The 23,631-nt window shown below is 41.2% G+C and overlaps 1 protein-coding gene across 3 annotated transcripts in view; it reads right to left on the reverse strand.

Moving 5' to 3' along the window:
- Positions 1-23,631, reverse strand: part of ergic1 (endoplasmic reticulum-golgi intermediate compartment 1) — an 86,403-nt gene that overhangs the window by 34,783 nt on the left and 27,989 nt on the right. For all 3 annotated transcript variants that reach the window (XM_073067661.1, XM_073067660.1, XM_073067659.1), the window contains one exon: positions 11,221-11,282. In XM_073067661.1, coding sequence (XP_072923762.1) covers positions 11,221-11,282 — 62 coding nt within the window. The remainder of the gene's footprint in view (positions 1-11,220; positions 11,283-23,631) is intronic.

A 23,631-nucleotide genomic window follows, 5' to 3' on the forward strand; every position in this document is an offset into this window, starting at 1 on the left:
GTAACGAAACCCAATTTCCCTCGGGATCAATAAAGTATGTCTGTCTCAGAGAGTGAGAGACAGAGACAGAGACAGAGAGTAAGAGAGAGAGCGAGAGAGAGAGAGGGGGGGAAGGGAGAGAGAGAGAGACAGACACACAGACACTGAAGGCTCCTGCACCTCCTCTTTGAGAGTAGCAATGAGAAGAGGGCATGTCCTGGGTGATGGGTATCCTTAATAAACAATGCTGTCTTTTTGACACATTGCCTTTTGAAGATGACCTTGCTGCTGGTGAGCCTACTGTCCATGATGGAGTTTGCAACTTACTGAAGTTTTTTCCAATCGTGTACAGTATTCCCTCTGTACCAGACAGTGATGGAACCAGTTAGAATGCTCTCCATGGTAACCAGTAGAAATTTGCGAGAGTCTCCTTAAACTCCGAATGAAATATAGCCTCTGCCAAGTCTTCTTTGTGATTGCATCAATATGTTAGGTCCAGGATAGATCTTCAGAGATGCTGACACTCAGGAACTCGAAACTGCTCACCCTTTCCACTGCTGACCCCTCGATGAGGACTGGTGTGTGTTCCCTCGACTTCCCTTTCACATCAATTCCTTAGTCTTACTGATGTTGAGTGCAATGTTTCAACAAAATCACCGTTCTTCCCAACATCATAGAGTATAGGTCTAATCTCTTCAACCTTTCAGAACAAGGCAACCTCTTCTTCCTAGAAATAACATGTTGAACCTTCTCTGAACAGCTTCCAATGCACGTGTATCTCTCTTCAAGTAAGATCAAAAGGATGAAGTATACTCAACCTCAAACATTAATTTTGTTTTTCACCCCACAGAATCTATTTGATTTGCTAGGCGTTTCCAGCATTTGCTGTTTTTATTCCAACATTCCACTTGCTTTCCTAATTACTTTCTGCGCCCTCTTCCTGTGCTTCATGAAGTTCATCCAAAATCCTCTGTACAGCAGCATTCTGTAGTCTCTCTCTACTTAAGCAATACTCTGTTCTATTACTCTTCCTACCAGAGTGGATAACTTCATATTCCTCATTATATTCCACCTGTCAATTTGTTCCCTACTTATTTAACCCATCTGTACTCTTCTACGCAATTCATATTCTCTTCATAATTTGCTTTCTCATTAAATTTTGTAGCATCAATAAATCTGGTGGCAATACACTCAATCTCTTCGTCAAAGTCACCAATATAGATTATAAATAGTAGAGGTCCCAGTATAAATTTCCATGACAACAACCTGAGAACTTTTTTCACATCTGCTTTAGGTCAGTTAGCTAATTCCCTGTCCAAGCACATGTATTATCCCAATCCCTTATTCTTATCATTTACAGTAATCTTTTACCCGATTACAAATGGACTTCCCCTACACCTGAGTCCTGCCGAAGGGTGTCAGACTCAAACGTCAACGGTACTCTTTTCCTAGACGGCGCCTGGCCTCCTGAGTTCCTCCAGCATTTCAAGTGTGTTGCTTGGATTTCCAGCATCTGCAGATTTTCTTTTTTTTTTAACGTTAAACCAGTTTCTCTTTATCCACCCGTAACTTTTTCCGTAACTTCCACCACCTCCAACGGGACCCCACTACCAAGCACATTTTTCCCTCCCCCCTCTTTCTGCTTTTCGCAGGGATCACTCCCTACGCGACTGCCTTGTCCACTCGTCCCCCCCATCCCTTCCCACCGATCTCCCTCCTGCCACTTATCCTTGTAAACAGAACAAGTGCTACACCTGCCCTTACACTTCCTCCCTCACCACCATTCAGGGCCCCAGACAGTCCTTCCTGGTGAGGCGACACTTCACCTGTGAGTCGGCTGGTGTGGTATACTGTGTCCGGTGCTCCCGGTGTGGCCTTTTATATATTGGTGAGACCCAACGCAGACTGGGAGACCCTTTCGCTGAACACCTATGCTTGGTCCGCCAGAGAAAGCAGGATCTCCCAGTGGCCACACATTTTAATTCCACGTCCCATTCCCATTATGAAACGTCTATCCATGGCCTCCTCTATTGTCAAAATGAATCCAAACTCAAGTTGGAGGAACAACACCTTGTATACCGGCTGGGTAGCCTCCAACCTGATGGCATGAACATTGACTTCTCTAACTTCCGTTAATGCCCCTCCTCCCCTTCTTACTCCATCCCTGACATGTTTAGTTGTTTACCTGTTCTCCATCTCCCTCTGGTGTTCCCCCCCCCCCTTTCTCCTGAGGCCTCCCGTCCCATGATCCTTTCCCTTCTCCAGCTCTGTATCACTTTCGTCAATCACCTTTCCAGCTCTTAGCTTCATCCCACGCCCTCCTGTCTTCTCCTATCATTTCACATTTCCCCCTCCCCCCACTACTTTCAAATCTCTTACTATCTTTCCTTTCGGTTAGTCCTGACGAAGGGTCTCGGCCCAAAACGTCGACAGCGCTTCTCCCTATAGATGCTGCCTGGCCTGCTGTGTTCCACCAGCATTTTGTGTGTGTTGTTGTTTGAATTTCCAGCATCTGCAGATTTCCTCGCGTTTGCTCTTTATCCACCTGCTAGTTACATCATAAATAATTTATAATAAACTTGTCAAATACTATTTCCCTTTCATAAAATTATGCTGATAATATTTAATTGTATTATGATTTTCCAAATTTTCTGGTGCTTCTTCCTTGATCATAGGATTCAAGCATTTAGACCAACTGGCCTGTCGCCCTCTGCTTTCTGTCATCTTACGTTCTTCAATGAGGAATCAGTTTTATCAAGGCAACTTGATGCCACACACAATTAAATGCTGATTGATGCCAAGAGCATTCATTCTAAATTCAGCAATTCAGCTCAATGGTCCATATTCAGAGTAAGACTGTGATTGAGGTCTGGGGGCACAACTCTCCTGGTGAACTCCAAACTGGACATTGATATGTCATTGGCAAATAACTGCCACTTGATAGCACCAACGACAAGGTTCCCTTCACACTGCAGACAATGAGAGTAGACTCCTTGGGAGAAAATTAGCCAAAATGAATCTGTTCCACTTTGTAAATAGGTGTTACCAAATTATTAGGAAGATTCCAGTTTTGTAACTACACTAGAATGGCACAGCTAATTCTGTAGCACAGGTCTTCAGTACACTACAAGGCCTCACTGCAAACAATAGTTAACCTTGTGTTATTTAATTATAGGGAGGGGGGGTAAGAGAGGGGGGAGAGTGGGGGAGGAGGGGGAGAGGGGCAGGGGAGGTGGAAGGGGCAGGGAGAGAACTATTGAATTGCTTCCACATCTTTGCCTTTTAGTCCACAAATACGTATCCAACTGCCTTTTGAAAACTACTGCCCAACGTGCTTCAATTCCAGCTCTAGATTATAACTGCTTCCAAAACAAAAACATGTTTCTTTGTCTTGCCTTTTCCTGTTTTGCTTCTGTCTACCAGACGTTTGTCATTAGGAGTTTATTTTCTCTTTCAAAATATTTTGTGTTGAGAGAGTACAGTATTAAGGTGCTTGGAAATAGGTACAGAGGGGATATCAGGGGTAAGTCTGTTTTTTTTACACACGGAGTGGTGAGTGCGTGCTGCCGGCAACAGTGGTGGAGGTGGATACAATAGGGGCTTTTAGGAGACTCCTGGATTGGTACTTAGAAAAATAGAGGTAACCCTAGGTAATTTCTAAAGTAAATACATGTTTGGCACAGCATTGTGGGCTGAAGGGCCTGTAATGTGCTGTAGGTTCCCTATGTTTCCTGTTTTTGAACCTCTCTACTCAATTTCATTTTGAACTTCTATACAAAAGGTGCACTCCATTAAAGTGTGTAATTATCAGAAATCAGCCTGCAGCTGAATAACATCAGCTATAAATTGCATTTGTATGCAATTATCTAAAAATAGTGTGGACTTACATATGTATGAAAACTTTAAAAACCTACGATACAAGTTATTAACTCAAAATGAAACTGAACAGTACTTCCTTCAATCATCAAGAAGTCCCAAATCAAATAAAGGAAACCTCTGGGCATTTGGTAACATTTCGACCACCCTATCCAGATACTTCATGCATTGCCATTGTGAGCTGAACACTGTCTGGGAACTCCCCCCTGGTGTGGCTTCCTGAACTTCCTCTTCAGTGACATGAACCAGCACGGTGAGCTGTGGGCAGGAACCTTCATCCATGAGATCACTGGAGTGGAATTTCAAGAGCACAATAGGAAGAATTTCAGAGCCAAAAAAAATGTCCGATCTCACCTTCCTTTTCCCACTTAACTCTCAAAATGGTTTCAAAAAATAAACTGTTATTGTAAATATGTGTGCCCGTGTGATTATGCTTTATAAATCAACCTAATAACCAAATGAAAGGCCCAATCCCATAAGAAGTACACACTGAAATAGGAAATGAATCACAATAATATAAACTACACTGAAATCATTATAAAATTGGCATTCTGTCCAATCTCTCTGTGGGTGATGTTCATTCTTGACGAAAAGCAACCTTAGTTGCATGTGCCCACTCAGTTCGCGTGTCCATTTATTCACCATTCCTACAAGCACCTGGCTGCAATATTCTTAAATATCTGCTTTTGTTAATTTCACTCCCCACCATCTCTTAACATTCAAGCACTTCTCCTGTTTGCTCCCTTTAATCTATTGATTTTATATACAAATCCCCATATTCAACCACCTCACGCCTTTCTGATACCATATGTCCTGCATAATCCCTTAGTCACTTCTAATTCTTCATGCTCCCTACAAAGAAATAACCCAACTTGCCCCATGGCTTCCTTAAAATCTACAAAGAGAAAAGATTAAAGGAACAAACCAGAACTTGCCAAACGTTGAAATGGAGAAACAAATGATTATCTACTCTTGTTGATCTGGAAAAAGATTTATTTCAACACATTGAGTATAATATAAAAAGAACTAAGGAATGCTCTATTTTTATATTATAACTCACTTCATGCTATTAATAATCAATTTCTTAATAAAAGTAATTGGAGTATTTATTGAGTTCATTCTAAAGACATGGGAATCGCAACAATTTGCTGTCCAATCATAGATCGCACCAGAATATTTAAGCAGGTCAGGTTCAATGTTTCCAGCAACTTCTATTTTTATTTCAGATTTTCAACATCTGCAGTTTCCCCACTTTCATTTATATGTTGCCTTTGGGAAGGTAGTAGTGGGTTGCTCCCTCAAACAACTGCAATCAGGTGGTGATGGCACTCTTCTATGGAGTAAGGCATTCAGTTCAAAGGTCTTGGCCAGCGATGGTTACAAGACAACAGCGTATTTTAATTTAAGACTAGATATAAAACTTCTAATATATTAGTGCGGGATAAAAATCAGTAAGACCAAATTCAAAGTTTCCAATGGTCAAAACAGCACTTGAATTCTTTTCAATTCAAGTTTCTTTTTGATCTCCAAAAGAGAAAAACACACGGCAAATGACACTTTTGAGTGTATCTTCACACAAGACAGGAGTAGCCATCATAGTAACTATGTCATGATCACTCCTACTAAGGCCAGATTACAGGTAAGACAAGGTGAAGTAGTTTATTTCCATTTGCCTATCATACACCACATTCCACAAACCTTCTACCAGTTGAGAACTTAATTAGTCCAATTAGTACTTAAACAGAATCTTGACTGGGGGATTGCAGTGACTGCCTCTAAGGAGTGCTCACCAGAAAGGAAGTATTGAGGAAGAGTTGCTACTGGTGATCAGGTGTTTAGAAGAAATCAGAAACATTAAATCCAGTTCCCTCCCCACACGAGGGAGAGCGTGGTAACGCAAGATGGACCAGGCAGGAGTTAAAGGGAGAGTGTGGGGAGAGGAGGTCTGAGGGAGGGCCACGGACAGAACTGTCATCAAAGTGGTTCAGTATAACATGCTTTATAACAATGTACTACTGAAACATTCTGAATATTTGCTTATAATAAAAAAATAGATCAGGTAGTTTTTTTAATCTATTGCTTGTAATTCTATTCTTTGACTCTACATTCGTCATCTAGACTTTTATTTTGAAGGATGATACATTTCACTGTGCTTAATAGCAACTTGTAAACTGTATCAAAATCATTAACTCTAAATTACCTCTATTAATTTTAAAGACAGGATCTTGAGACAACACTTCCACCATCTCCTCTTGGGCAACAAATTTTCAAATTATAAATCTATCCCAACAATTTGAGATTTTAGTCCTGATGAAGAGTCTTAGCCAAATGTTGGCTCTTTATTCCTCTCCATAGATGCTGCCTGATCTGCTAAGGTCCTCCAGCTTTTTGTGAGTGTTACTCTGGATTTCTAGCATCTGCAAATTGTCATGTGTTTGAGATTTTAGAAGCATCTCTACAACAGTGTAAAGTGATCATCATATTGCGAGACAGTTGAGGGTTACGAAATATGCCAGAAAAGAGGAAACACGTTAGAACTCTCATAAACGTGCAACTCAAAGGAAGTGCTGAACAATTCTGACTCATCATTACTAAACTACAAAAGTGATTAATCCATGTATCACCCAATCCAGTTACAGGTCTTGTGACTTTTCTTAAATATTTATCAGAAAAACGTGGTTACACCATCCAACCTTAACTACAAAACATTGCATTTGTGCAACAATACAATAGAGGCAATGGAGGCTCATTCAGAAAGTAAGGAGGCATGGGATCCAAGTAGACCTTGCTTTGTGGATCCAGAATTGGCTTGCCCACAGAAAGCAAAAGGTAGTTGTAGATAGTTCGTATTTTGCATGGAGATCGGTGGCCAGGGTTGTTCTGCAGGGATCTGTTCTGGGACCCCTCCTCTTAGTAATTTTTATAAGTAACATGGATGAAGAAGTAGAAGGGTGGGTTAGTAAGTTTGCTGATGACACAAAGGTTAGGGGTGCTGTGGATCGTCTGGAGGGTTGTCAAAGGTTACAGCGGGACACTGACAGGTTGCAGAACTGGGCTAAGAAGTGACAGATGGAATTCAACCCAGATAAGTCTGGAGTGGTTCATTTTGGTAGGTCAAATCGGAAGGCAGAATATAGTATTAATAAGACCATAAGATACAGAAGCAGAAGTAGGCCATTTGGCCCATCAAGTCTGCTCCACCATTCATTCGTGGACCGATCTAATTCTTCCAGTCATCCCCATTCCCCTGCCTTCTCCCTATACCCTTAGATGCCCTGGCTAATCAAGAAACTATCTATCTCTGCCTTAAATGCACCCAATGAATTAATAGTAAGACTCCTGGCAGTGCGGAGGATCACAGCGACCTTCTGGTCCGTGCCCATAAGACACTCAAACTGCTGCGCAGGTTGACAGTGTTGTTAAGAAGGTTTGTTGGTATTCATCAACCGTGAGACAGAGTTCAAGAGCCGTGAGGTAATGTTACAGCTGTACAAGACCTTGGTCAGACCCCACTTGAGAATGTTGTGTTCAGTTCTGGTCATCTCACTACAGGAAGGATGTGGATACTATAGAATCAGTGCAAAGCAGATTTACAAGCATGTTGCCTGGATTGGAGAGCATGCCTTATGAGAATAGGTTGAGTGAACTTGGCCTTTTCTCCTTGGAGCAATGGCGGATGGGAGGTGACCTGACAGAGGTATACAAGATCATGAAAGGCATTGATCATGTAGATAGCCAGAGGCATTTACCCAGGATTGAAATGGCTAACACGAGGGGGCATAGTTTTAAGGTGCTTGTAAGTAGTTACAGATGGGATGTCAGGGGTAAGTTTTTCACACAAGGGAGTGATGGGCGTGGGGAATGCACTGCCAGCGACAGTGGTAGTGGCGGATACAATAGGGTCTTTTAAGAGACTCTTAGATAGGTACATGGAGCTTGGAAAAATACTGGGCTAAGTGGTAGGGTAACTCTAGGCAGTTTCTAGAATAGGTTACATGGTCGGCGCATGTGGGCCGAAGGGCCTGTAATAGGCTGCAAATTTCTATGTTCTAATACCATGAGTTGACAGGTATTTAAGACATATTCAAAACCATAAAATAATTATATTATTTGTGTTAAATAAAAAATATCAATTGGGTTTTACAAATGAGGGCATAAAAAGTAGTGTTGCACAAACAATGACAGACTGTAGCTGACATATTGTTTGCAAGTTGCAGGCACCTCATTAAAGAACTAAGAGAGCAGAGTTCCCAACCTTTGTTATGCCATTAAGCAAGGGGTCTAAGGATCCCAGGTTGGGAACCCCTGCTCTAGAATGAGTAACACTATATACTCTCTCTATATACTGAGGAATGAGAAAGAGAAATTCTGTGCTCATTTCCACAAGAGCAAAGAAATGAAGACTGGTTCCTACAGAAAGGCATTAAAATTATGGCTTCACAGTAACGTCCATATCCTATGGATAAGAAAATGAAGCATTTCACTCACTGCCAAGTCACCAAATACACACAACACCAGGGCATTTTCTTTTTTTAAAGAGTAGTGTTTAATTTACTGCAAGTAAAAGCAGCTAATTTTCACAAGGGAAAATGCTACAAACAGCAATGGAGTAATGACCACAGAACTCCATTTCTGCGATTTTGACTGAGGGATAAGTATTAGACTGGACTTTAAAACAGGCAATAGGATTGCATACATCTGCTTCAGAAAGCAAGTAAAATCCGCAGGAGAGAGGGAAGACCAGCAGAGCACACGGCAAGATGATTCTCCATATTTTATCAAGTAGTTAGATTGAGGCAGAAGGCAGTAGAAGAAATGTACCACAAAATGTAGGAGGTTCAAATAAAATTAGAATGACAAACAGCAGGACGTAGACCGAGATGGGGAGGAAATGGCTCCATCTTTGTAATATTTTACAATATTTGTACCATGTAATTTTGGGAACAGATTACAGTGCAGAGCCTAGAATACACTGGCTTGGGGAACAGCAGAGTGAAGAAAATAAGAAAGGTTGAAGTTGGGCCCAGTTGGCAGAGATGGTTAAATAACAAAAAGAACATTGACAAAGAGCTAAAAGTGGTAAGGGTTTGGTAAAGAAAAACTTGTCCAAAGGATACATCTAACACGCTACCCTAGTAACACTTTGAGCAACATGCACAAAATGCTGGAGGAGCTCAGCAAGTCTGGCAGTATCAATGGAGGGGAATAAACAGCTGATAACTCAGGCTGAGACCCTTCATCAGAACTGGAAAGTGGCAGGGGGGGAGGAGGCAGAAGGAGAATAACAGGGGGGTAGAAGAAGGAGTACAAGTGTTAGCTGAGACCAAGTGAGGGGGAAGGTGGTTGTGGGAGGGTGATGTAGTAAGAAACTGGATGGGATAGGCAGAAAAGATAAAGAAGGAGGAATTGAAAAGGAGAAGACGATGGACTATGGAAGAAAGGGAGAGGGGATGGATAGCCTCCAACCTGCTGGCATGAACATGAATTTCTCTAATTTCCAGTAATTTCAATCTCCTCCTTCTCACTTTGTCCATTCCTCATTCCAGTTACCTTCTTACCCCTTCTCTTCTCCTCACCTGCCCATCACTTCCCTCTGCTTCCCCTCCTCCCCCTCTTTCTTTCATGGTCTACTGTTCTCTCCAATTAGATTCCTTTTTTAGCCCTTTACATCTTCCACCTGTCCCCTTGCAGCTTCTTAATTCAACCCATCTCTCTGACACCCTCACCTTCCTCCTCCACTGGTCTCAAGCATCACCTGCTAGCCTCCTCTCCCCCCACCCCACACCTTCCTATTCTGGCTTTAGCCCCTTCCTTTCCAATCTTGATAAAGGGTCTCAGTCTGAAACACTGTCTGTTATTCCCCTTCAGAGACACTGTCTGACTTGCCAAGTTCCTCCAGCATTTTGTGTATGTGGTGTTCAAAATTTCCAGCATCCTGTGTTTACACTAATACTTTCGATTTATACTTCAGCTAAAAGTTTTAAAGTTTTTGTGATCTTCAGCTTCTGTGTTACAATAATATCTGAAAATAAATTTAATTACTAGTTTAAGATTCACGGTATATGGCCAGTCACTAAAAGCTCCACCTCAAAAGATATGCGCACGCAGTGGACAGCCTGATGGGAAATGCCACACTGAAAAGTATCATTGCTGATCCTGTGGCTCGTTGTTCGGTCAAATATTTTGCACAAGACTCAAGCTTCAGATCAATGACAATTAAGTACCACAGGTGGGACTGGGATGCATAAGTAGGAGGGAGGACTGGGGCTTGTTTTACTCCTGCTGTTTTATTGGTTATTGTGTTCCTGTTGTTCTGTGGGGCATCGTAGGCACGACGTACTGGTTTTGGAATGTGTGGCCACACTTGCACGCTGCCCCCAAGCACATCCTTTGGTGTTTTAGCTGTTAGAACAAATGACAAATTTCACTGGTAATAAGAAAATCTGCAGGTGCTGGACATCCAAAGCAACACTCACAAAATGCTCGGGTAACTCAGCAGGTCAGGCAGCATCCGTGAAAAAAGAGGAAACAGTCGACATTTCGGGCCAAAATCCTTCTTCAGGACTGAGAAGGGGCAAAATGCCTGAATTAGAAGGTGGGAGGTGAGGGGAAAGAGGCCAGCGGGAAGGTGATAGGTGAAGCCAGGTGAGTGGGAAAGGCCAAGGGCTGGTTAAAAAAAAAATCTGATAGGAGGGGAGAGTGGACTATAGGGGAAAGGGAATGGGGGGGGGGGGGGGACCCAGCAGAAAGTAATAAGCAGTGAGTAGTAAAAGCTCAGAGAGTGGGGAATTGGAGGGGGGGGGGGAATTTTTGTTTACTCGAAGGAGAAATCGATATTCACTGCATCAGGTTGGAGGGTACCCAAACGGAATATAAGGTGTTGCTCCTCCACCCTTAAAGTGGCCTCATCTGGCACAAGAGGCCATGAATTAAAATGTTTGGTGGATGTTTCAATGTAGATGTGATAAATAAATCTGAATCTTGAAGCTTGTGAAAAAGCCAGATTAGCAGTTGTCAATACATATGGAGGCCCGTATTGCACCATACTGTCGTTGAAGCAGCGGATAGGATTTGATTTTTCACTGTGTTGCCAACACAAGATTGCCAAATTATGGATGCTGTTGAACAACATCTACTGAAATGTACCTTTAACATCCTGATTCTTCATGGTGGTAGGGTGGAGGAGAGGGGGTCACAAAAGAACAGGAGATCTATTTCTGTGTCAGCAGAAAAGTTGCATTGTGTCTTGGACCCTCCCCAAGGATAGGCCTTCCCTCTGAAGTATTTTTTAAAACATGAATACTCGGAAGAACTAGCATGCGATTAAGTCTTTAAAAATGCAGGATGTAATACAACAATACTTACTGAAAGCTCCTGTATAAGTGGGCTGTGTAAGGTCTTTTGGAACTTTCCTGTAGATATCAAATCTAGAGAAAAATATGAAAATATTTTAAGATAGATTTAATGCAATCTTTGCACCATCAAAATTTTTCAACAGCTTAAAAAATTATTATACAAATTTCTTATAGAGGGAAATCTATTATTTAGGTCTCCTTACATTTGCCACCGAATATAAAATGCTCTTGGCCAATCGATAGCAAAATATCATTGATGTTGAAAATGAATGGCATTTTGCAAAGTACAGTTAAAAATCAGCCACAGCATTGGCAAGTACCGTAAATACATTTCAGTTTAAATCAGTCTGGGGAAGATTTCCCATAGTGGTGTTGTGTCATTCAGAGCCCCTGGTGAGGGTGGAGGAATCAAATGTTAAGAATTGAAGATCATGGGGTAAGTTTGGAGCACAGGCATTTGATTTCAGGATTCAACGATCTCACACTCAAAACAGGAACTAGCAAGAACAGGAATGAAGATGACACATATCTGGGACTCAGTGTGCGTCAGATGTTTGTTTTCTTGAAATTCAAAAAATAAAGAGTCAGCAATGTTGCCAAAGGTGAGAACAATCCACGAAGTTACACGAGCAAGGATAAATCTTTCAGCAGCAGAAAAGGACAAATGCAGACAAATTTAAATAGACTGGGTTAAAGACTGGGTGAATTTTCTGAAATTCAGCTCAGGGGTGAACAAAATGTTGGAGCCTTGCCTGCTCTAAGTTAGCATACATTCAGTAAGGAGCCAAGTTCATATCAGAGGTGAAAGTTATGCTTACCAGACTCCAATAATTCACTGATCAACTACTCAGAAATCCAAATAGTTCAACAACCAGCACACTGGGCAACATTTGCTATGCTCCTCTTCCAACTAGTCCATGGTAAGGAAAGCAAATGGAATGTTAGCATTCATTTTGAGTGGACTAGAACATAAGAGCAAGGATGTGAAGCGGTGGCTTTATAAGGCTTTGGTCAAACCACACCTGGGAGCACTGTAAACAGCTGTGGGCCCCTTATCCAAGAAAAGATGTGGAGACGATCCAGAGGAGGTTCATGAGAATGGTTACAGGAATGAAAGGGTTAACATAAGATGAGCATTTGATGGCTTTGGGCCTCTACTTAATTGGAATTTAGAAGAATGAGGGGTGATCTCATTGAAACCTATTGGACGTTGAAAGGCCTAGATAGAGTGGATACGGAGAGGATTTTTCAGATAGTGAGTGAGTCCAGGACCAGAGGACAGAGACTCAGAACTGAGGGATGCCCATTTAGAACAGAGATGTGGAGGAATTTTTTTAGCCAGAGGGTGTTGAATCTGTGGAACTCATTGCCACTGAGTGTTGTGGAGACCATTGAGTCAGGGCATCAAAGGCTACAGACAGAAGGCAGAAGAATGGGGTTGAGAAGGATAATAAATCGGCCATGATGGAATGGCAGAGCAGAAACGATGGGCCGAGTGGCTTAGTTCCTGTTCTTTTGCCTTATGGTCTTTTTAATGATATTATGTAGTATAATAAATTTTCCAGCAAACTAGATAGATTGAATAACGTATTGACTTTACAAACCCTCTTGGATTCACCTAAGAAATTCTGCCTAAACTTCTTGCATCAAGGAGGCCTCAGCCTATATTAGGAAAGTTTAAATCAGCCAACACTGTTGTTTTTACACCTTTCCCTAATCTGCCTGCACATCTCTTTCTCAATGTTCCAGTGGATGGGGGGGGGGGGGGGGGGGGAAGAGGGGGCTTCTGTACTATAATCCCACCAGAGTAATTACACTTTGATTTTCTGAGTTCTCCCCCATAGGGAATCAGTGGATGAACCCTACATGATGTCCCATTGAGTGCAGCTGCAATAGTGTCTGACTATCTCCACCCTTTCACATACTTCTCTATCTTTTGTAAAACATCAAACCCTGGAACATTAATGATCCATTCCCATCCTTTTCATAACCAAGTCGATGTTATGGCTACAACATCATAGTTCCACGTACTGGGGGGGGGGGGGGTGTACACATACATACATATACACGATAGATAGATATATCCACACCATTTCCTGAGCCCAATGGCTGTAGGCTAATAACTAAATACAAAGTTTTTATTCATAAAAGCAGCAAACAGACATTACAGTTACCATGCCAGACAAGGGAATAACAAAGGGATTTTTGCATTTGGTTTCAGAGGCCAAAACATTTATGATGGGGGAATGAGACCGGTCATGATAGGGAAATGAAATTACAATTACTTGTCGTTTTCCTCATAGGTTTGGGGAGTGGGTGATGGTAGTGAGGTTTATCACTTCCAATTTAAACAAGCCTGAGCTCATACAGAATAACACAGCCAAGTACAAGTTAGTCGAGTAGGAGCTGGGGTCTTTGAACATAAAGGAGAGAACTGTAGTGAAGGCAACAGTCCAAGAGGCCAGCGGATCAAATAATGATGAAATTGTTAATTAAAACAAAACGGCTCACAAAATTAATTTGGGGAAGGAAAACATATCTTGATCTGTACTCATTAGAAATAACAATTAACAATTCAGAAGTACAGAGTATCACACATCATGGAAATGTGATGCAAATAAGGAAAAGCCATCAAACCCTTTGCCTTGGGAAACAAGATGTGGATTCAGCAGTGTACCTAAGGGACATTCACAGGAAGCAGACGCAAACACAAAAGCACTGTAATACCAAGAAAGCAATAATTCCCTCCATTTTGAAATAATAATAAGAGACCATTAGGCCTCTCCAAGCTACTCTGGCACAGAAACAGTAGTGAGAAGGCAGAGAATATAAATTGAACTTTGTTAACATTTAGTTCATGATAAATATCCACAATATCAGGGCAATGTTCACAAATTTATATTTATTTTCCAAACCCAAAGTGATTTTTAAAAGGTAAAGCAGCTACTATGAGTTTTGTGAATGAGGCTATAATTGCATTTATTACATCTTGTCTCTATACAACTCATGGCAGCTGATTATCAAAAGAACGACATGAAACTCACAATGAACACTTACCAATTACCTTGTGACTTATTCAGACATATAATTTTCTTTATTTTCCCCACCTACACATGATGTAACTATGTCAAATTTATGACTGAAGTAACAAGCCAGATTGAAAAGGTCAGGGTGTCGGGGACCAAGGGGAGGGGCAGGCTGGTTCAGCTCACTGATCCACGACGTTTAGTCAGCTTTGCACTGAACTTTGGATCTGGACGATCTCTCTTTTGTGCACTTCAATTCTGACCACTATTTGTTTGCTTTTATTGCTTGTATGATTTGTTTTTTTCTCTCTCTGCACATTGGGTGTCTGACATTCTTTTTTTTAAATGGGTGCTTAAACCATATACAAGCTTGCTGATGACACCACTGTTGTGGACAGGATCAAAGGTTGAATAAAATTGAATTGAATTCACTTCATTACTTACATCTTTCATATACGTCTTTACGTAACATCTCCATCTAAATGTGCAATTTATAGTAATTTGTAATGAATAGTATGTACAACAGTCAATAGAGCATGGAGATACAGTTGCATCAACATGAATTAATCAGTCTGATGGCCTGGTGGAAGAATCTGTCCCGGAGCCTGTTGGTCCTGGCTTTTATGCTGCGGTACCATTTCCCAGATGGCAGCAGCTGGAACAGTTTGTGGTTGGGGTGACTCAGGTCCCCAATGAACCTTTGGGCCCTTTTTACACGCCTGTCTTTGTAAATGTCCTGGATATTGGGAAGTTCACATCTACAGTCACGATGGGCTGTCCGCACCACTCTCTGCAGAGTGCTGCGTTTGAGGGAAGTAGAGTTCCCGTAACAGGCAGTGATACAGCCAGTCAAGATGCCCTCAATTGTGCCCCTGTATTAAGTTCGTAGGACCTGGGGGCCCATACCAAACTTCTTCAACTGTCTGAGGTGGAGAGGTGGTGATGAACCAGCATACAGGAGGGAGATTGAAAATTTGGCTGAGTGGTGTAACAACAACCTCTCACTCAATGTCAGTAAGACCAAGGAACTGATTGTCGACTTCAGAAGAGGGAAACCAGAGGTCCATGACCCAGTAGTCATCAGGGGATCAGAGGTGGAGGGTCAGTAGCTTTAAGTTCCTGGGTGTCGCTATCTCAGAAGACTTGTCCTTGTGGGCTGAAGGGCCTGTAATGTGCTGTATTATTCTATTCTATTCTATGTCCTGGACCCATCATATAAACATAATTGTGAAGAAAGCATGACAGTATCTCTACTTCCTCAAGAGTCTGCCAAGATTCAGCATGTCATCAAAAACCCTGACAAACCTCTATAGATGTGTGGTGGAAAACGTGCTGACTGGCTGCATTATGGCCTGGTATAGGAACACCAATGCCTTTGAGCGGAAAGTCCTGCAGAAGTTAATGGATTTGGCCCATATTTATTTATTGCTATTTATTTCTATTTGCATTTACACAGTTTGTTGTCCATTGATCCTGTTTACAGTTACTGTTCTATAGATTTGCTAAGTATGCCCATTGGGTTGTATGTGGTGACATGTATGTACACTGATAATAATTTTTACTTTGTCTTTGACTTTCTTTTGGGTTTCTTTGTTTTGTGGCTGCCCGTAAGGAGACAAATCTCAATACTATATAACATATACATACTTTGATAATAAACCAAGTACTGTACATCAAAGGGTGGCTTCCCGAATATCATGATGTTCCACCTCAAATTACAGTGCATAATAAATATTTCATTAGCAGTGCCAATATCCTAACTAACATTATTATTGCCATTTTGATTAGGGCAATGAAACAGGCACAGTAGCAGTTCCTGACAAATAATACCCTAACAGAATCAGCTCTAAAAATTCCAGCACTAAGACAACCTGACTGTGGCATCATTTCCACTCGATAATCAGCATTATGTCATATCCACTGTTAAATGCTGTCAATCTGTTCTTTCAATTGTCATTAAAGGGAACATTAAAAAGGGATTAAAGTACTGAAGTGGGCACAATATCATTGTGGGTAAAATAATATTCCTCCGTCCCAAACAAGTCTTTATACTGTATGTCGCAGAATTCATTAAGGGATGAGAAAATCCAACATTCCTGATGTTATTTTGGGGCTGGAAACAAGCACACTGAACAACAAAAATAATTAGAAATTTAGTTTTGTACTGCATCTGAGCTGGCTTCATAAGCTTGCAGATGCAAGGGGAACAATAAACAAGTTCAATCAATATTATAGAGCTTAATTCTGGAAAACATAAAAAGGTGTTAACTTTATACACTTAGTTTTCACACACATCAATTCCCCAATAAAATTTTTAAATGAATCAAAATACCATAAAATGTTACTTAATAATTATAAAATGCTTAAAGAGCTTGCTGGTACTTATATTTATTTCCTTTAAAATACAAAGTTTGTAAATACTTAGCCTGAAACACAAGCACGCTGGGTAAAAACTAACTTTCCCATTGATTCTTGTCCCAAAAATCTCTTTCCATTAGTTTAGAAAGGGTCATACCAGTCATAATCAAGGAGGCTTAATTCCAATCTGCTGCAAACTGCCAAATCATGGGAGATGAGGATCGATGCGGGGTGGAAGTGTAGCTCCCAGAGGTGGTGCAAACCACACTTCGACCAGACATCATCGTACTGTGGTCCACCAAAGACAAGAAAATCATCCTGGTGGAGCTCACACTACCATGGGAGGAAGAATGCTAGAAGGCTCATGGGGTAGTAAATTGGATTAGTAAGTATGCAGGTGATACTAAGATAGGTGGCGTTGTGGATAATGAAGTAGGTTCTCAAAGCTTGCAGAGAGATTTAGGCCAGTTAGAAGAGTGGGCTGAAAGATGGCAGATGGAGTTTAATGCTGATAAGTGTGAGGTGCTACATTTTGATAGGACTAATCAAAATAGGACATACATGGTAAATGGTAGGGCATTGAGGAATACAGTAGAACAAAGTGATCTAGGAATAATGGTGCATAGTTCCTTGAAGGTGGAATCTCCTGTGGATAGAGTGGTGAAGAAAGCTTTTGGTATGCTGGCCTTTATAAATCAGAGCATTGAGTATAGGAGTTGGGATGTAATGTTAAAATTCTACAAGGGATTGGTAAGGCCGAATTTGGAGTATTGTGTACAGTTCTGGTTACAGTTTCCAAATTACAGGAAAGATATCAACAAAATAGAGAGAGTATAGGAATATTTACTAGAATGTTACCTGGGTTTCAGCACCTAAGTTACAGAGAAAGGTTGAACAAGTTAGGTCTTTATTCTTTGGAGCACAGAAGGTTGAGGGGGGACTTGATAGAGGTATTTAAACTTATGGGGGGGATAGATAGAGTTGACGTGGATAGGCTTTTTCCATTGAGAGTAGGGGAGATTCAAACAAGAGGACATGAGTTGAGAGTTAAGGGGCAAAAGTTTAGGGGTAATATGAAGGGGAACTTCTTTACTCAGAGAGTGGTAGCTGTGTGGAACGAGCTTCCAGTAGAAGTGGTAGAGGCAGGTTCAATATTGTCATTTTTTAAAAAATGGATAGGTATATGGACAGGAAAGGAATGGGCTGAGTGCAGGTCAGTGGGACTAGGTGAGAGTAAGTGTTTGGCACAGACTAGAAGGGCCGAGATGGCCTGTTTCTGTGCTGTAATTGTTATATGGTTATATAGGAAGGCCCTGAAGTACCAGTCAGTTCAGGAGTGCGGGGACAAAGGATGACAGACCTGGCTGTCCCCTATGGAGATCAGCTGTAGAGGATTCCCAGCATGGAGGCTGCTGTCTGTGCTGGGCCTTGATGAAAAGAGCAAGAATCACGCAGCTTGAAAGATGAGGGAAGGAAGCAGAAAGATCCTCCTGCTGGATATGGAGCAGGCAAGAGGAGCTGAGCTGGTAGTCGGGAGCAGTGACTTGGCCACACTGCTGTCCCACCTGCTGGAGAGTGTTGTGGTTAATGGTCCAAACACTCCATGAAGGTTGGGCACCACCTGACGACATCTGCCCCTGGCCAAAGGCTACAGTTACCTCATGAAGTAACTATAGAGAGCACCCTGGTGTAAGATGCAAGTGATCACATCCATAGAACCATAGAACACTACAGCGCAGTACAGACCCTTCAGCCCTCCATGTTTTGCCGACCCATATAACCCTTAAAAAATCCATACTAAATCCACACTACCCCATAACCCTCTATTTTTCTTTCATCCATGTGCCTGTCCAACAGGCTCTTAAATACCCTAATGTTTTAGCCTCCACCACCATCCCTGGCAAGTCATTCCAGGCACTCACAACCCTCTGTGTAAAATAACTTACCCCTGATGTCTCCCCTAAACTTCCCTCCCTTATTTTGTACATATGCCCTCTGGTGTTTGCTACTGGTGCCCTGGGAAACAGGTACTGACTATCCACCCTATCTATGCCTCTCATAATCTTGTATCAAGTCCCCTCTCATTCTTCTATGCTCCAAAGAGAAAAGTCCCAGCTCTGCTAACCTTGCTTCATATGACTTGTTCTCCAAACCAGGCAACATCCTGGTAAATCTCCTCTGCACCCTCTCCATAGCTTCCACATCCTTCCTATAATGAGGTGACCAGAATTGAACACAATACTCTAAGTGCAGTCTCACCAGAGATCTGCAGAGTTGCAACATGACCTCTCTACTTTTGAACTCAATCCCCCTGTTAATGAAGCCTAGCATCCCATAGCCTTCTTAACTACACTATCCCTGCCCTTCACTTTCCAGGAAGACATTCCTTATGTAAATCTTGGAATGGCTATAGGTATTAATTTCTTAGATGAAGGGATTTAATGTATTGCAACCAGATCTGCAAACCATACAAAGATATGAGGAAAGCTCATTATGAGGAAAGTATAGAGACTTCAGAAAAATAGAGAATTAAAGGAGGGGCCAAAAGTTTGGCAAATGGAAGCACAGAGTGAGAAAATGTGAGATTGGAAGGAACTGGTAAACGCAATATGGTTAAGTGGACAGAGATTTTAGGGAACAAAGTCTGTACAAAGTTTGATTATCCTGATATACGAAACGCAAGCTAGTCACGCAAGCAAATTTGGAAAACAAGCAGAATGTTGGCCTTTATTACAATTGGAATTTTGAATAAAAGCAAGTCTTACTAGAACTATACAGACATTGAATGTAGTACAGTTGGCCCTCCTTATCCGCGGGTTCCGCATGAGCGGATTCAACCAACCGCGGATCAAGAAAACCTGGAAGTTCTCTCTCCAGCCCTCGTTGTTTGAGCACGTACAGACTATTTTTTCTTGTCATTATTTCCTAAACAAAAAAGTATAACAACTATTTGCATAGTATTTACATTGTATTAGGTATTATAAGTAATCTAGAGATGATTTTAAAGCACAAGCAGTCCCTAGGTTATGAATGAGTACTGCTCCTGGGTCTGTTTTTAAGTCGGATTTGATGTCGGAACAAGTACATCCAGTATTATTTAGCGTCAGTCAAACGTTTCTCTTATTATATAGTATATATTTTACCTTTCTATGCATATAAAACACTTAAGAAATGTACGTATTTCAATAATTAAACCACTGCGTTGCTTAGAAATAATTGTAGCTTTCATCGGGGCAGGGCCTTTCACGTGCTCCATTAAAATTGTTCTGATCGTTGACCGACTATAGCCTAACACTTTTTCAATGACCGATGGCGTTTCACCTCTTTCTGGTCGCTTTATTACTACCACTTTATTTTCAATCGTGATCGTGATTATTTTCGTAAACAGAAACACTGCAGATTCAGAGCTGCACCGGGTCCTAAAGTCCACCACACTGAGACAGGTTAAATAAGGTCCGGGCTTCCGCTGGGTTCTAAAGATCACCGTACTGAGACTGGTTAAATAAGGGTCTTGAGCATCCGTGATTTTTTGGTATCCGCGCAGAGGGGTCCCAGAACCAATCCCCCACGGATAAGGAGGGCCGACTCTACTGCTAGATATAGTCTCACAATTTATCTTTATTCAGGAAAGAATGAACCTATGAACACTACCTGACTATTTTTTTGCTCTCTTTTCTCACTATTGACCTAATTTAATTTTTATGCATATTTCTTATTGTAATTTATCATTTTTTATCATTATGCATTGCAATGTACTGCTAGCACAGAACAACAAATTTCACGACACATCCCAGTGATATTAAACCTGATTCTGATCATGGTCTTCCTAAGGCCAGAGGGAACCAAAACCTGAAGCAGAGAGGAGGTTAAAAATGTCTACAAACACTCCTGACAGCTGACCCGCACAGGCTCTAAGTGCACAAGTAGGGACACCACCAGGACTGATGCTTTCCACAGGCTCCCCTCCAGAGGACTAATCTCCTATCTGTGATGCTGACTTTTGATTCTGAAGACTGTCAGAGTGGGTGGTGACATACCCATCCCCTTCTGTTCAAACTGTGCATAAAATGTGTTAAGATCAACAGGAGGGATGTACTGTTGTCGGCAATGCTGCCCAACTTAGTTTTAAGCCACAGCTGATGCTTGGACTGAGATTTGATTTTAGACTGGTACTGTCTCTCAGCATCTCCAATAGCTTTATAGTGGTCATATTTTGAATCGTATAAGGGTCAGGGTCACCTAATTTGAATGCTGCAGATCTAGATTTCAGTAGAGTGGTTCTCCCAGTTTATCCAGCTATTGTCCTCTTTTTGCACACAGTCAACACATTGTTGATAAAGTCTGTGATAGTAGTGACATAATGATCTAAACTGACAGCCGAGTCTTTGAAAATGGGCCAGTCCTTCCTGTTCTTGATATGAGAATATACACTCTATAAAATGAGCCAAGCAACGTACTATGTGAATAAATTAGGATTTCTGACATGTTTCCAGTACTCTCCCAATGTGATTAAATGTCCTCACAAGTTAGGCACGCCTGATGCTAGGACCATAGCAGGTCACTCAGGCTTATATTTTAAATCTCAAGTGGATAAACTTGCAGCTTTGTAATATACTTAAGAGACGCATTAGACCAGCTGCAAGTGACTTTGTGAGACACACGTCACAACCTCACACAACCCTGTCAGACAGGATACCTGATCAGGTTTCAGTGACAACATCTACGGCATCTCACTTGCAATAACTGAATTCTCTTTCTGTCTGTGCAACTCCAAGCTTACTTCTGAAAGATGTACAAAAGTTTGAAAGAGTTTGAAAGAGTACATCGAGTACTCCCAACCATGTTTACAACATGCCACAATATCTTCACTGCTGCTGATCATTTGATTATTTCTCCATCCATCATCCTCACTTCCCCATAACACCAGAAAGATTAACATTTCCATTTTAAAACAGTAGCTTTCAGCTTCAAATTGACTGCTGCTTTATTCCAGAGTGCTGTCGTTCTACCACATTAATTTGGTCTTTGCACCTGAAAACAGAACCATATCTGTTTTCCCAAAAGCAATTTTCTAATTCATTGCTGCAGAGCCTTCAACGGGAAGATTTGCTATCCCAGATGACAGTTAAATGTCAATAATAATCTACTTCCATGGCCAACTGTAAAAACCCACCATTTGATGATAAATTAATATTAATAAAACGACTGTGCAATAAGTCAAAGTTATGGAGTGCATTTCATTTGATGTAATATTTTGGAACAATGCAAACCCACTGGCCTAAAATATGAACTAGTAGATTTTCAAAGACTGTACATACCTCTTGGAAATCTAAATATCCTGTAACGAATAATTCAGAATTAAGCTCACACTAAAATGACAAACTCTAATAAGCCAAACTCTTCACTAAATGTGATGCAATCCTGGCCTTTATCCATTAAAAGTAATCAGCCAATGTGAAACTCTGCAATTAATTCCACGCAGCTCCACAATAATTTAAGTGTAATTCGCTCTTTTAGCCAGCAATATTAATTTTAATCAGGCAACACACAGCTGGCTTAGGGAAAGCCATGACCTCTTCTGTTCTTTCAACTGCTGAAGTTTTCATCTGTTCCATGGTGATGCACAAACACAAGGAAAACACTCTCAAAGAGCTTTTGTGGCTGTAATACCACAAAGGCAACTTTCAGCTGCCAAAAACAAACTGCTGTACTCAAAAATTAAACACCAAAACCACATGAATTCCACACATCATAGTGTCCCGTTTACATGCTTCTTCAGCCTTGTATAATGACAAGGGAATGAGGAAAATTATCAACAGGAATATTTAACACCTCTCATTATTAACTCTTACTAGGAAATTGAGGGTGACTTGCTTCCACTCTGGTTTTGAGAGTCCCAAGGTAATTGATGAGACTGCTTCCCTCAGATGAGGAAGAAGGAGCCTAACCGGAAAGTAGGTGGGACATTTTGTGGTACACCCCTTCTGCCAATATGCTGGTCTTCTATGTACTGGACATCTTCACTATCAGCCCAGATGTTTCTTTGCTGAATCTAGTAGCTATAGGCCAGGAATTCCCAAGAATTGAGAGGAGTGATGGGGAAGATGTTGTTTGTTTTAAAAAAAAAATAAGGAAGCTTCGACCACATCCTTGAACTGTTTCATCTCTCTTTCCAATAACCTTTCTCCATGACAGGGCTAAGAAAAAAATAGTATCTGTCAGGCTTACAAACAAAATGACCTGTCCAATGGACTGATAGGAATTTTTTTAAAACTCCAAATGCTGTAAAGTCTAATGACAGACTCAATGCTGGGGATGGATGTTGACTTGGAAAAGGGTACTGATATTAATTGATTTATTCACCCTGCAAATGTAGGGGATTTTACCATGACAATGTTAGTAGTTTCCAATCCATTGTGAAATTTGCTGTAGTCATTTCTCGTTGCAGAAGGTTATTGGAAGGCAGGAATCATTGTCCACTAAATAACAAGTTCTGCATCAAAACATCTTTCCTCTCTATTGTATAAAGACTGCCATCGCACAACAAATATATGCTGAATTTCATCATCAATATCTAGCTTTGCCGAGAGGTGTTGCCGAAGAAACAAGAAGTGGTCTACGATCTCCTGACTCTCAACATAAACATTTAATGAGAATGGAGATTTGGAAAATGAGGACAGGTTAGCTGATTATTTGCCTTACAGATATTGAGTGCAAAGATTACCCTCACAAACCCTTCACTCAAATAGTCTACAGTGTATTGGAGTTCGACTTCCAAGCACTTGCAAGTACAGTCAGCCCTCCATATGTGCGGATTCAACAAACCGCGGATCGGGAAAACCCAGAAGTTCTCTCTCCAACACTCATTATTTGAGAATGTACGGACTATTTTTTCTTGTCATTATTCCCTAAGCAATACAGCATAACAACTACTTACATAGCATTTACGTTGTATTAGATATTAGAAGTAATCTAGAAATGATTTAAAAGTACAGGCAGTCCCTGGATTATGAACGAGTTCCATTCCTGAGTCCGTC

This window comes from Hemitrygon akajei, chromosome 15 (genome assembly GCF_048418815.1).
Source record: "Hemitrygon akajei chromosome 15, sHemAka1.3, whole genome shotgun sequence".
Taxonomy (NCBI): domain Eukaryota; kingdom Metazoa; phylum Chordata; class Chondrichthyes; order Myliobatiformes; family Dasyatidae; genus Hemitrygon; species Hemitrygon akajei.